Raw genomic sequence first — 16078 nt, forward strand, 5'->3', positions numbered from 1 at the left:
TTTAAACATTTAAACATTTAAACATTTAAACATTTAAACATTTAAACATTTAAACATTTAAACATTTAAACATTTAAACATTTAAACATTTAAACATTTAAACATTTAAACATTTAAACATTTAAACATTTAAACATTTAAACATTTAAACATTTAAACATTTAAACATTTAAACATTTAAACATTTAAACATTTAAACATTTAAACATTTAAACATTTAAACATTTAAACATTTAACAAACATTTAACCAACATTTAAACATTTAATTATTTCAACTTTTAAACATTTTGCTAATTGCAATACTTTCCTTATTTTGATTTAAGAATAGTAACCTCATCCTGCAGTTAGCATCGTTGGCATCTTGGCGGTACCAAAGTGTCTAATTTTAAAAGGTATGGGGGAGGGTATGGATTTTCCGTCCACAGTTTTTGATAATTTTATCCAAGATTAATCTCTCGAGTTTTTTTTGATAAGGTCCTATAAACATATGAAAGACAATAGTTTATCGGTCCTTTTCAAAAAAAACTCTGGATCTCAACATAAGAAGCAATTTTGTTTGGTGATAATCTTTAAAAAAAATCATACTTTTTACTGTTCTTTATATTTTTTCGTGGCAACGTCCCTGGTATGCACATTTTACAATTGTATGCAAAAATCTGTTTTACCCAAGGTTTTACCTTTTAGAATGTTAATACCTTGAGCAGCAGCGAGCTGCGGTGATTTGACAGTTCTCTCAGTGAGTTTAGATTTTGACCGAACAAGCTTCATTGTTGTAAATACGAACGAACTTCTTCGTTGTGTGCAGGAAAAATCCTTAAATTTTGCTGGAATCCTGCTAAAAATCGATTCGAAAACGAATTCAGATCTTCATCAGAAAATTTTCCAAGTAAAGCGGTAAGTTAAATTGAAATAATGTTAGCTTTATGAATTGTAAATGTGATCTTATTGTTTCCAGCTTCTCGATACGTTGGTGGAACCATGACGGTGTTCGAATCGTCTACAATTGCGGATTTGCCGTGGTCAAGCCGGTCCCGGTCATACGGGAAGTTGATTCCGGGTACAACGTCAGCTGGGGAACGGCATCACAACAGGCTGGCTTGTGGGAGCGAATACCGATGACACGTGAGCACGAGAAAGCAGCTTGCGGAAAAGTGTTCAAGAAGCGGTCCGTTCTCAAATAAATTTGCAATGATTTGTGCTATGTTGTGAATAAAGAAAGTGTTCTTGGAAATAAAAAAATGTTTTGCTTTTTGGATGCATGGAAGCCATTTTGAATAAAAAGAGCACTAATACAGATGCACGCACTTCAACCCTCACCAATACATTCACAAAGGTTGAACCGAGATTGACACCAATACAAGAATAAGTGTGTAAATGTGTGCGTAAATAGTAAAATTTTTGGTCTGAAATATTTCTTGCGGAAATCCCTCTCAACATTCTTGAGGCAGTTCTCGCCTGTCCGTGACTGGATACATTTCTCTCTCGTTTCGGGAGGGTTTCCTCACGATTATTCCCCGATCTCGGTTGCGTGTATAGAATTTTGATAAATAAAACAAATGTTTAGATTTGGAGGGTGCCACCTCTTTATTGATGTAATTTTACCTCAATTTAGAGTGAAAAAGTTAAATTACATCAGAAAAGTGGTAAAATTAAACATTTTCAGAGGTAAAATTGCATATTTTTGACTGACATAAAATATGTTACCTTTCCCAGGAGTAATATTACCATGATTATTATTACTGTGTAGCTTAATTCAGTAAATTTAGTTTTTGATGTAGAAGTTATTTGAACACCAATATTTACAAAATAATTAATACGGAAAATATGCTGTTTAACTTTCTATAAAACTTGTTACCCTTTAACAAAAGTGTAAGCAACAAAAAGAAAACTAGTTAAATAAATTTGACGTTGTTTTTATTATAAAAATTTGATAAATGAAATTTTTTAACAATATTTTAAAAAGCTTGATTTTAATGTGATTATGTAACGCACAAAAAAACTTTCAAATGGAATAAAATTAAATATTTTAATACGATTTTTTATTTATTTATTTTATCATTTGAACGTTGTTTAATTAAGTAAAACGTTAACAATTTAATTTAAAGTTCACAAAAAAAACAACAATAAAGGTAAACAAAATTGAACCTTTTTGAAAATTGTTCCATTCATTGATTGAAATATCAAATTTTGACGAAAAGCTAATTTAGAAGACATTACAAATTTAATAATGGAAATATGTTTAGGTTAGAAACATTCTAAGTTGACCGCAAACCAATCTAAATCTTCACACAATAATGAACAATTAAATAAAATGACGTTCATTTTTGACAAGCAGAAATGTTGTTCGTGTTGCCAAAAAGAGATGACACTGTATTTTTCAACACAAATTATGGCAAAATTTTGTTATGATTTATATTTTTGACGATAACATCATTCAAACTAGGTATCACTAATATATTTTTTTTACAAACGTGTTGAAAATATTTAATGTAAGAAAATATATAAAGAAAAATAAATTTCACCGATAAAGTTACTAAACTTCGAAAAAATAAGGTGTTTCTTATTTGATAAAGTGGCAATCAGCTTGATACTTCTTGAATTAATTTTGAAAAAGTATAAATAATTATCAAAGTTCGTCAGCTCAATTTCTTCACCAAAAGCAAATCCAAATTTAGTTTTCCAGTTCACTTCCGCCCATCAACACCTATTCCAATTGATCCCTCACTGCACACCATCAATTTAAAAAGGCGTTATGCAAATTCAGCGCGCTTTCACAATTCACAAATCCAAATCAAGCAAATCATCCAAACTTTCGCCGCACACTGTCACTGGAAATAAACACATAATCCTTCAAAATTCGGAGCGCAGGACGCACACATTCCGCCCTTGCTGTAGATCACTTTCGATTTGCGGCCGGCGGAGGTCTCCCGTCAAAATATCAAATTTCCACTTCACTTTGCCGGCTTTATCCACCTTCTTCGTATTTTTTGAATATTTTTTTCCCCGATGCTGTTTGATCAAATTGGGCGCGCGCGTATTGATTTTCACTTCACGTCAACATTGTTGTTGATGTTGTTGGTCACCACAGGCACAGGTTTCAGGTTATTCTTCTTCGGCGGTTACTCACGAACCGCACGCAGGATTCCAGTTTGACCAGAAAAAATCATGTGGGAAGCCGTTTGCATCTCCCCGCACCGAAAAACGAAAAAAAAACAGCTTCTGTTGTCGCGGCTGCTGATTATGCTACACACGATCATCGATCAACAACAACAGCAGCAACAGTTCGCGATCATCAACAATGCGAAGATCGGGAACTCACTCACGGGAGAGTCACTCAACCGCGAGCGCGGCTCTCCGCGCCACTCTCTCACCGTAGATCGCGAAGACGTCGTCGCCTCCTAGGATGACGACGCCGAATCACACTCACACGCGATCTCACTCGAAACTCGACGAACAACAAAACTCGACGACGCACCTCGCGCGCGCGCTCACCGATCTCGATTCATCAACGTCTTATGACAGACTAAATCAACTCAATGTAATCAAAGCACAATAAACTTGTGCACACGGCGGAAGACGGCGGACGGAGAGTAAAGGTAATGTTACAAGACCGGTGAGTAAGAGCGAGAAAGAGGAACAACAGCGCCGCCGGCGAAGGACGGAAGAAGGAAAGAGAAACTCAACGACAACGACGCACTCGGGGGTTTGCTGCTTCTTCGCCATTGTCTCTCTCTTCTTCCTCTTCGGCAACCGAGTCAACCTTCCCGAAGGCTTCCAGCAACACTTCTTCGGCGAAGAAGAAGGTTCAAAGAAGAAGAAGTGATACGCGTACACACATTGTTACCCCGTTCGTAGACGCGCACTTCGTACGGACTTCGTCGTGTCTTCCGGATGTTCGGGCATACGAACCCCTATCTCTATTGTGGCATTACGGGCAAACTAGTCCCATTTGTGTGACCAACATCAACGCGCTTCCCTGGACATTAGGCAACGGGGACAGACGGCGACAAATTTCGTGTTCGGGGCCGCAGGGATTCCACCGAAAGTGTCTCAACGACCTCAGGTATCGTCGGGAACAAAAGAAGGACGACTACACGGAGTGTCATTAAACAACTAACAAGACGACGCGACTTTAGACGCGATGAGTCATAAAAGTTGTCGCTGTTGAAGTTCTAGAATTTAGACTGTTGTCGAGTTCTAGGGTTCCGAACCAGCATGTGGAACTATGGAAGGAAAGGAGTTCGGTGCGTTTGGCTGTTGCTAATAAAATTATTTACAACTGTGAAAAATATATAAAGGAAATGAAACGCGCGTTCTTGTTAAGAGAACATTATGTTTAACGAGTTCGCGAGAAGTGTCAAGGTGACAACAACTGCTCAAATGTTTAGGAAGGAAATGTGCTTATTCCGTACACCAATACAGTAGTTATCAAGGCCCTAACAAAAAGAGAAGAACAAAAAGAAATTTACAGTCTCTTTATTTTTAATTTGAAAACAAAAATAGTTTTGCTTCTACCGAGAATTAAACCGGTGTGCCTTGGATGAGAGTCCATCTCTTTATCTTGGAACCACGAAGGCTGCAAACTAGGTTAGGAATAGAAAGCAATATTCTTCTTCTTTCCCTATCTTCCTTTGTTTTGGTGACGTATTCGGATGTTCGTGGTTCCCATTTTCATGAACGCTTGTTCGACTTTTAGAACTATATTTTCCGAGTGCATTTCCAATTGTGCAGGTCTTGCCAGTCTGTACACTACTGATTTTTTAAATTATTTGTAGTTTTCATCATTTAACAGTAAAAAAAAAGTTTTGAAATCAGGAAATGGTGAATTTTTTTATCATTTTCTATGGAATTTAACCTTTTACAGTTTAAAATTTTACGCATAAATTTTGGTAAAAATTTCATAAAAAGTGGGAACATTTAACGAGCACATTTTCAACCATCCACAATTTAACATTGTTTTTGCTGTGGAGAGATTTAACTGAAGTAGTTTTTGGAATTAATTTGAACCCAAATTACCAATTTTCTGCCTATCATGACACACTAAGAAATGTTTGAGGTAGAATATTTTGGAATTTTTTATATCAAGCCTTACATAAAAAATTTCCACATCAAGTGTTTTTAGTTCTTTTGAATTGGCTTGATTATCTCAGGTTTGTAAAATTATTTTTATTAAAATAATCGTTTCTTTTCTAATGTGCTATAAATACTTTAGATAACCCGTGTCTTGAAAAGTATTTTAGTTTTTGTTTTTATTTAAACAAAATTTAGATTTTTTTTTTATCAATTTGAGGCTTTTCATAAAAATTAAGCACACGGAAAACCCCTTATTTTCAATTAATCTTCTCATTACAAAAGCTCGATTCTGTCACACTTTATCCCCTGAATTTTTTATTCGTTTATAGACCAAAAGTTCCAAAATTTGAGCTATAGTTCATGAAGTTTATCTGTCAATTTATGTTTGGAAAGAATCGAAAAAAAGCTCTCAAAAATATAATTTATGCAATTCCATCGTGAAACTATTTACATTTCCTGTCATTCTAGAACGATGAAAATGCCTATTTTTATCTACGTTTCAAAATAAATGCTGATTTTTTTTTTTCTACTTTTCAGCACTGAAATGGATGCTGAAAAGTTGAACTTTTCAGCACTTGTTTCTAAAAGTAATACTTTTCAACATTGTTTTGATTTAAACGGTGAATTGACCAAAACATGGACATTTGACTTACAATTCCATTCAAATGGTATTTTTCAGAATTGCAAAAAATGTTGTATGGAACTCGTGGCAAAACTTGATTTTTTCAGCACCTGTCGTATTCATCCAACTTTCAAGGTACAATTCAAGGTTCCAATTGTTCCGATTTTCAATGTCTAAAAATTAAACCTTTTTTGTTAAATATATGTTTGGTTTTTTTTATCACGGAATATACATTGTATGGCCTCAATTTGTATCTCCCTTGCAAAAGATATATAAATAATTTGATGCTTGTTACGAAAATACGAAAATGAGATTTAACTCTCTTTTCAAATAAATTCAAAAAAAAAAATCCATGACTTTACAACAAGAATATGTCAAATATTAAGATTGGATCCTTTGGAAAATTTATAAATAAATAAAAATATTTTTTGAGAAACTATGCACAACAAGATAACAGATGTTTTTCTGTCAAAAAAGCATCGTACTTGAAATCCAAAAATAATTTCATTGCTACACAGCTCCTGTGAAAAACGTAGCAAAGGTCACACAGTTACACACGTCATAAAGAATTTCTTTCCATCATTAAACCTTCCCATAACATTGTCGTTCCTCTCAACGGCTACTACCCGGTACACCGTCCTTTTACGACGGCTGACCTTGGCCACCGGTCGTCGTCATAAAGTCAGCCCAGAACCCAAACAAACCAAAGCCGTCCCTCCCCCTTAGTCCAACCATGTTTGCTCACGCGTAAAAGTACTGCCCCGCGACAAATGGCCGTAAAACGCGGGAACGCTTGTAACGCTCAATCTTTGACATGCTCGTAAAAGTCTGCTCCCCGGTTGTGGACGCCACCGTGTATTAAATGTCGTGATTACACGATAAAGTCGTTGGTCGTCCGGCGGACAGAATTCGGAATCGTCCCCGGTGGCGGACACCGTGCGGCCGTGTCCGATCGGATGGGAAAAAAGATTTATTTGTTGCGCTTGTTAGAAGTGGCAGCTTTACGAGCTCCAGTTAAACCAACCGTCGGTCACACCGTTCTGACAGCTTTGTCAAAGCTGTGGCGTGAGATTTCCCGACCCTGACCGGGGAGCATCAACGAAACTGACCACACGACGCACGTGTGAACCAGTTGGTTCTCAGAGCGCTAGAAATTGGACGAAATAGCGGAATTCGCCCGGGGTTTGGTGACATCAATCGCGCGAAATAAGCGGGTTCGTCGCCTGCCGCCTACGCGCCGCGTTCAGGTCTTTCGCCGAGCGCCACCACTACGCAAGACGCAAATCGCCGCGTAAGGTGTCAACCGATCACGACGACCGCCGTTATTACGTCAGTGTGAGGTTTGAAGTGCGTTGAGTCATCGGTTAGGGGATCTCCCCCCGAGTTGCTAAACCAAAAAGTCACATAATCCTGCCAAAGTGGCAGCGACAACCCCTATTTCAAGCAATATAGGGTGTTTGTGTCGCACCGGCAATCATCATGCATCAATAAATGTGCGACATAAAGCCATTACGCATGAAAGAAAGTCCGACTCTGCGGCAACAAAGAAAACTTGTATGAAATCAAGCAAGCAAAAAAAAGAACCTCATCCATAAATTGCAACCGATACCTCTCCCAAACCCCGTGAACTGCTTATTGAATAACAATCGACGCGCAGAAATATTTATACATATATTTGCTTTTATTTCGAGCCCCTCTGCACTCTCTCAACGGGCTCGGAGGTCCCGCGCGGCCTGTCTGTCTGGCCGGGTTCCAGAGCACCATCACCGCAGATCTCGTCTGTCAAGAAGCCAAACTGGCGCACCAGCCGGCAGCAGTCAAGTTGAGTTGAACCGGCTGCTGGTGCGTGGTGGCAATGGGTTTGGCACTACCGTGCTGGCTGTGGCTATCCCTTGGTGTGGCAGGTGGATGATTGAAGTAGGGTTTTTTAAGATAATTTGTCAAATTCAGATTTTTGCACTTTTTTTTATTGACGAACACAAAATTTAAAAAATATTTAAAAAAAAACTGGAATTTTCGAATTTTGAAATTTGCTTGAGGCAAACCTTCGGATAACACAACTCGAAGTTCGGTAAACGCTTCAGTTTCTTCAAGGTCTCCCTTAAAACGCTCCAATCAGCAAAATTATTGAGGTTTTGCAGCGCGACTGTGTTTCAAATGTAGGTGGCGCCAAAATGAGGTTACTTGCCAAAAATCGTATTCCTTTCTGCTAGATTGAAGAACAAAATCGCTTATTTCTCATGATTCCCTGCATCAATCTTAATGAAACTGGTTGCAAAAGACGAGAAAAATTTTTTGCTTTAAAATAATGAACATCAACTTTTGGGCGCGCAAAAATTTGTGATCTTTTTCTTTAAAAAACATGTTTTGGAACACGAAAAAAATAGTTTCCCATTATATATCAAGGAAATAAACAGTTATATAGTTGATATCAGATGTGTTAACGTATATTCAACAATTTTTATAGATTTTTGACAGACTTTCTTGCCAAATAGTCCAATTAACTATCTTTTTCTAAATTTACAGTTTTCTCATAGAAAAATCAAACAAATATTGGAAAGTTATACACCAAATTGTTGGAAATAATTTTTCTCATCCGAATCCGGCATAAGTTTTATAAAAATGTTGATTATGAAGAAAAAAACACATTTTTTCAAAAAATCATTGGTTTACGCTATTTGTTCATAGGTGGCGACACATGTCTTTTAGCTTTGCTGCAAATTCTCTATTGAGGTTTTGCAGCGCGACTGCGTTTCAAATGTAGGTGGCGCCAAAATGAGGTTACTTGCCTAAAGTCGTATGCCTTTCTGTCGATTAAAGAACAAAATCGCTTATTTCTCATGATTCCCTGCATCAATCTTCATGAAACTGGTTGCAAAAGACGAGAAAAATTTTTGCTTTAAAATAATGAACATCAACTTTTGGGCGCGCAAAAATTTGTGACCTTTTTCTTTAAAAAACATGTTTTGGAACACGAAAAAATGAGTTTCTCCGTATATATCAATGAAATAAACAGTTATATAGTTGATAACAGATGTGTTAACGGATATTCAACAATTTGTATTGATTTTTGACAGACTTTCTTGCCAAATAGTCCAAATTACTATCTTTTTCTGAATCTACAGTTTTCTCATAGAAAAATCAAACAAATATTGGAAAGTTATACACCAAATTGTTGGAAATAATTTTTCTCATCCGAATCCGGCATAAGTTTTATAAATATGTTGATTAGGAAGGAAAAAACACATTTTTTCTAAAATTCATAGGTTTACGCTATTTGTTCATAGGTGGCGACACGCGTCTTTTAGCTTTGCTGCAAATTCTCTATTGATTTGTTGACACAATTTTTAAAGAATTATAAAAAATAAAACATTTGCATAAATGTGATATTGTCATAGTTATTCTTCATAATGTAGGATAAATATCAAACTTTCAATTACTGTGTGGAATATTTTTACTTGTTGAAAAAGCTTTTCAAATCTTCTAGTACCGTAAACTAGGGTGACTTTGATAGCCCAGGGTGACATTGATAGAAATTTTATTTGGCCACTAATTTTGATACATCCAATGTACCAGTCACATTTTCGCATATATGTTCGATAATAAGCTATCCCTTAATGATTACATACTCAAAATTCTCAAAAATGATTAGATATAAATTTTGACGGGCATTTGAAAAACCTATCAAAGTCACCCCGGGCTATCAAAGTCACCCCAGTTTACGGTACATGTTCAATTCAATGTTTCTGTTGGGATTCAAAACTGTATCGAATGATTTTTTGCGTTCCTAAAGGAGGTATTAGACTATGGCAAACAAACAAACAAAACTCGCACTTTTTCGCGTTTGACAGTTTGCCAAACTCGCAACCAAGACTAAATATATGCAAGCTGACGTTTCTGCAAGGATGGCGAACAAACAACGCAGACAAACTGGCAAACTGTCAAAGGTGCGAGCCTTAGTCTAATACCTCCTTAACTTTCACTGAATATTTTTTCCTGTGTTAAATAAATTTGTCTGTGTGGTGTTTGACATCAACTTGTTATTTGATTTTTTACAACAATAGTTTAAATTTAGAGTTTTTTTAAAAGGACTTATAAGCTATTGTCTTTCATATGTTTATAGGTCCTTTAAAAAAAACTCTAGAAATATGAATTGGCATGTTCGGGATTTTAGCTATAAGACAAATAAGAATCCTACCTAAGCACTAAATTGATATTTGTAGTTACAAGGAGACTGAACTGATTGTGAACAGTATGCGTTCCATAACACTATAAAAATGCCAGAGTTTTAAGTAACTATCAGTTTGCAGAAACGTCAGCCTGCATACATTTTGCTTTGCTTGTGAGTTTTTTTGTGCCACAGTGTTATACCTCCTTTACTTAAATAATAGATAATTTTTGGTGCCTTTACGAATCATAAAATCACATGCCTCCAAATTAGAGACATTTGTTGTAGGAAACAAGTCAACTTATTTTAAGTACCTTGGTTTATTTTTATTTTTGGGCTGTGACTGCTAGATTTTTGGGAAAATTTAGACTTCCCAACTGTCATCAATTATAAATGTTGAGATTTCTTTACTAGTTTGAGTTTACACTTTCTGAATTTGCAAATCAAAGACACATTGATAGAATCGATCTTAAAAATGGCTGTATGTTTGTTTTATGTGTATAAAATTGAACTATTTTTGTCGCTGATAAGTTTTTTTTTTAAATTTGCCTCAATATTTACAAGTAAAAACAATTCCCGGAAGTCTCGACCAAATTTTTCGGGAATCAGGGGGCTCAAAAATGACCAATTTCCCGGGAATTCCCGCTCGTCAATCTATAGTGGGTGCGCATGGTTGCTGGAGATGATTCCATGCCATTTATACACGAAATTTACAATGTTATTTATTGGCCGAAAAATCGCGAATGAAAACCTTGAAAAAACTGAAGCGTTTACTGACATCAACTTTATGAATGTCGGATGATCGAGGCTTCGGATAATCGAGTCTGGACTGCATTGCGTCTTTTGAATGCACTTTAAACTAATGAAAAGCTTTTTACATAGCACCATCGCTCGTAAGGCACGTCGTCGGATAGTTAAAAAATGCATTTCTTTTTGAAAGCCCTTCTCAAAGCATTGTTGCTCGGGCGGCACGTTGGCGGTAAGAAGTTAAAAATACGCGTTTAAAAAATGGTATTTGGCCACAAGGGTTACGACCTCCTGTGCAATTTCGCTTGTCGCAAAAATTCCACCCTGCTGATAAAGTCAAGAAAGCATTTAGAAAGGACCTTTTCCCTGCTTTTTTGTTGTTGTGTTGAGAGCTATTGATCGCTCAGCTATCCGACTCCTAGAGACTCCGATGTGCGTGTTTTGGGCTCAACTCAACCCGAGCAAAAAATAAAAAAAGAGAAGGGACACCGTTTTCTTTGTCGGGACACACCGTCAGCTGAGGAGGGAGATCCTTTCCTTTGCGCAAAAAAAAAAAAAAAAAACTGCTGTGTGGTGAGGGGGAATGCAAAATAAATGTTTGCAAACAAAACAAGTGATCTGGATTTCGTAATTTATCGATCTCGATATTTTTGTTCGAGCTCTCGAGGTGGGCTGAAATTTTTCACTGAGAGCGAGATTGAGCTCGGTGAAAGAAAAAGAGAATGGCGTGAAAGGAAGCCGGTGTGCTACAGCCCCTTAAGGTGAGAGAAATGGAGCACGAACAGGTATTGTGTCGAGCAAAGGACACACGAGCCTTTAATTAGCGAAGGGATATTTATTTTGTTTTACCTGCTGAAAAGTGCGGGAGCTTTTGAGTTTCGTAATTATTACAATAATTCGTCGCCCCGACGCGACCAAAAATGGTGTGGGCGCGCGAACGAAAGAGAATGGGTTATTTTTCGAACTGAGTTTGTGTTGTTGGTTTTGGGTCGGTATGGGCATTGAACTCTCCTGAATCGATTCGGCGGTTGTTACAGTCATCCCACATATTCGGAACACCCACAAATTCGGAACACTTTTGTGGTAATTTGTCAATAGAATGCAAAATGCAACTTTTCTGCCGACCCTGCTATTTTTAACGCCTTTATTTGGACATTTTCTTGCTATTTTACTAGTAAAAGTAGTACTTTTGAACAAAAAACTTCATTTCAAGACTATTTTATCCAGATCAGCAAAACACTGCCTCCAAATTGCCTGTTCCATGATCGTGGGATGTTATTGTGCCTCCCACAATTATGGAACACCTGTATTTAACTGATATTTTCACAAAAAAGTTATCAGACCATTTATAAAACATTACTAAGCATGAGTTTTATTGGTTTCGGAGTGCGAAGTCATTATTTTGTAAAAAATACGTACTCCTGGAGATAATAAAAAGTTTGTTTACATCGTAAGAAAAAGTGTTCCGAATTTGTGGATTTCATGGGTCAATGTTTTCTTTGAAAACTTGATATAAAACGTAAAAATGTACAGCCGGTCTATACATTAATCGAAAGATCGCAAGAAAAGCTTTCTCATGAAGGTAAAAGCAATTCATTATGTTCAATTATCGATTTTATATGATTTGTTGAACATTGGCCGATCTGTAAACTGTTCCGAATATGAGGGATGAGTGTATATAGATGTTTTACTTGGAGCGGGAAAAGTTTTGACACCCTGAATGATTTGGTACAATTATCATAATTAAGTTGAAAGGGGTAATTTTTAAATGAAATTATCACCATAGTTAATTGATTCAACTAAAATACATTTTATCTAAAAAAATAATTTCAAATTACTTTCTACTGCCCTAATTTGTCTAAAATTTTTATGTTCTTTGTTCAGGAGGTAATTTTGAGTAAGTTTTGTTGTATAGGTAATTTCATCACACTTTTTCATAATTTATTTTTTCTTCTAAATCTTTCTTAATTCTAAATTTATTAAGTTTTGTTGGTTCACTGCTTTGAAGAAATTTGCAGTCACCTTTTCTTTGTTATCTATAATCTTTAGCTTTTTCGTAAAATTCTTATATACAAGATGTTCAAAAATCTTTTGGAAATGTTGCCAGATTTTAAAAAAAAATTGTTTTTTTTTTCAAAAACTGAAATAGAAACTGAAAAAAAAATAGTGCACTTAATTCAAATTAAATTTTAGTTGACTTTGCTCTTTATCTTGGCTTTATAAACAAGAATGCCAGATTGCCACATAAATCTGAGAATGCCAGCAAACCTTACTCTGTTTCTGATTTTGACAATATTTGCCTGATTTTTTATTTTTGACCGACTTTAATTTTTTTGATCAAAATAATCGTACTAATTGTACAATTTTTTATACGTAAATTTTGAGACACAAGAATGAATTGAACTTGACAAATTGCCTTGCAAATTGCATGCTTTATGGAAAAATTTCCTTTACCCCTTCCCTTATTCGTCATTGGTGTATTTTTGGTTGTCAGATTTTTAAAATTTTGACCCCCCCCCAACATTGTTATAGATTGATAACTTTGGCGAATTATATTTGCGCAGAAATCCCCTGATCTTAAAATATTTCTTTAAATTTTTTAAGAGGTTCAAGAGATACACAATCAAATTCTGAAGAAACATTTTGAAACACTTCAAGTTTTCTAAAAAAGTTACTTTAAGTTTTAGATTTATCAAAATAGTTCAAATTCTTAAAATGCCACTTTCTCGTTGTTTTAGATTAGATAGATTCACACTGATAATGATAAAAAATAGAATCAAAGATTAATCAAAACATAAAATTCACTCGAACGAGTATCAATTAATTTTTACCATTTGAAACTATTTGTAAACGAGCTTTATTCCTATGTTATTATTTAAATATAAAGAAATGGAAACAAATCAATACAATTTTGAATATCTTCTCTGTAAGTCGACCACAAATCAAAGCGTGATAAGAACCTGCACAAGACAGCCTGACAAACAAGCGTCAAACCCATCAATCCAAAGTCTGTCGATCAAGTACCGAGCGTTTGTTCAAATTAATTTCAATCACACAGAGAGAGAGATACCGAGAGAGAGAGACCAAATGAGCGCTTGCGCTCAGCACTCAGCCGAGAGTGTTTCTAAAAGAGAGCGGAGAGCAGCTTACCTTTTGACTTCGTTGGTTTTTCGGCTCCTTGCGTAGATCTTCGGGCTCGCGTTTGACATTTATCGTCTGCGATGATGGGTGTGCACCAAGCAGAATGCCTTGTATATCATTTTGCGATAGGCTTGATACGTCCAGAGGCGTGGTTTGGCCGCCGATGGTTTTTGCGGTGGGGTTGCTGCTGAGAGAGAGGGAGAGAGAGAGAAAACGGAGAAGGCGAACATTAGTCAAGGCGAGTGTGAGTTGGTTGGTGAGTACTTTGAGTTTGTCATAAATATTGGCACTCAGTGCGCGTGCACGGTGTGCGCGCAATAATAAATACCAGTACATAAAAATATAAATACAAACATACACCAGAGTGTCAAGTCATTTTACGGCAATGTCGTGCAAAACCGTTCACTTTGAACGACTTGGCATGTGTCTTTCCGTTAGTGTGTGTGTGCGTTCGGATCGTTCGGGCGCTTTTATTGTAACATAATTAAAGTATATAATATTTTATAAATTTTATGGATATTATTAAATACACTTCGGCTTGGCGGGGCTGCAAATGTAACGCTGCAATAAAGTTTACTATCATTTTAACGATGTTTTTTCCTCCCTCCTTCTCTGGTCAGCCTCCGGCCCTCGACAATCGCACGCACTAATCATCACTTAGCTTTATCTGGATCAGAAGCAGATCACTCCCGCCCCTCTGCTTCGCCAACCGTAAATTAGTTCTGACTTGAGAAAAAAGAAGGTTAATCCACCTATGGAGTTTTAATGCCTTTCTCAATTTTATTATAATAGTTCCATTGAATTAATAATTGACAGCTCGAGTTTTAACGAAAAAAATTGTCAATTTAACTAAATAACTCATATATCTTGACAGAGCTGCCAGATCATTAATCTACTTGTTGGATTTGTTCGATTGTTAAGAATGTTCAAATAACAGTGAAGACTCGATTATCTTGAAAAGCTGTTATCCAAAGTTCGATTTTCCGATGGTTTTTTAGGAACTTTGGATATTAAAATGATAAAAAAAAACAAATTTTCCTTTTTTTTACTTTTTTTATTTTTATCCTCAAATCCGTTAAAAAATGTGTGATTCGATTATCCGAATTATTTTATTTTCAAAGAATTTCGGATAATCGAGTCTGGACTGTGATACAAATTAAACTTGTTGGTAAATTCAAACAAAAATAATTAAATTAAAGATTGAAAAATATAATTGAATTACGTTAAATTGCCATATCTGTTTACAGTGTTGCCAAATTTTCAGTTTTCAGAAATGAAGTATTTCTGGTAAAAATTTCCAACAAAGGTTTTGAACACGAAAATAAAATTATGTTAAGTAATCACATACAATTACAGTGTTGCTAGAACTCAGCTTCTCTGATTAACAAAAAAATGAAAATATCGATATTTGTTATGATCAGAAGTTTGTTTTTTAAAGAAAAACACGTTGTTATTTATTCACAGTTTTGTGCATAATTTCAAAGTCTACCTAAGTATTCAGATCCAATTGACATTTTTTTACTCGTGACTCAAAGTAAAAATTTTTCAAATATGTGTGTGTGTGTGTGTGTGGTCCAATCCAATACCCGCTAACCGGTAGCGATATTATGGGAAAGTATAATTTGTATCAGACTTTGTATATGCCGAATGCTGATACAACTTATCTCAGTCCCGGGTATTAGGTGGTGATAGCCCTCGCGCTGCTTCCAACGACCCGTTTCAGAATGACAGAGCTCCTTGCGGTCCAATTCCGAGGTCGCTGGGCATTGTTCGGCCCCGCCTAAACATAGAAGCAAGCATCTGAGGGAAACTCGATCTATATTTAGACTTCCAATCCCGTCAGGCAAATCAGGGATCAGCGCGTATTTAATATGAGAAGATAACATGTTTCAACACTACGGATCATTTCACTGCTAGAGTGTAAACCTTCTGATGGCCGACTGCTTAGCGTCCCAGACCACCAATCCAAAGGCGTGAGTTCGAATCCCACCTGATTAATTTTCGTTTTTGTTCATATTCAAAGTTCAAATTCCTGATTCCAAATTTCAGAGGTACCGACCGGGATTTGATCCCTGAACCTTCTGCTTGTGAGGCAGAAGGCGTAACCATTAAGCCACGGAGCCGGTTCAAAGTAAAATTTTTTCAAATATTGTTTGAAAGTTTATTTTGAATGTTTTTACTTTAAATTCACAATACATTTTATTAAATTATCCGTATTTCAGGACAAAGTTTCCAATTTTTTATATTTCCAAAAAAAGTATATTTTTTGCTAAAGATTATGCCATTTAAACAAAATCTGACAGTTAAAGTTAATGTAAAGCTCAAT

At 35.9% G+C, this 16078-nt stretch overlaps 1 protein-coding gene across 3 annotated transcripts in view; it reads right to left on the reverse strand.

The window, feature by feature from the left end:
• The window catches only part of LOC6036201 (protein grainyhead), a 318505-nt gene that overhangs the window by 75653 nt on the left and 226774 nt on the right, over nt 1-16078 (reverse strand). For all 3 annotated transcript variants that reach the window (XM_038264090.1, XM_038264091.1, XM_038264089.1), the window contains exon 5: nt 13762-13939. In XM_038264090.1, the coding sequence (XP_038120018.1) occupies nt 13762-13939 (178 nt within the window). The remainder of the gene's footprint in view (nt 1-13761; nt 13940-16078) is intronic.

The sequence above is a fragment of the Culex quinquefasciatus genome, chromosome 3 (genome assembly GCF_015732765.1).
Source record: "Culex quinquefasciatus strain JHB chromosome 3, VPISU_Cqui_1.0_pri_paternal, whole genome shotgun sequence".
Classification (NCBI taxonomy): Eukaryota; Metazoa; Arthropoda; class Insecta; order Diptera; family Culicidae; genus Culex; species Culex quinquefasciatus.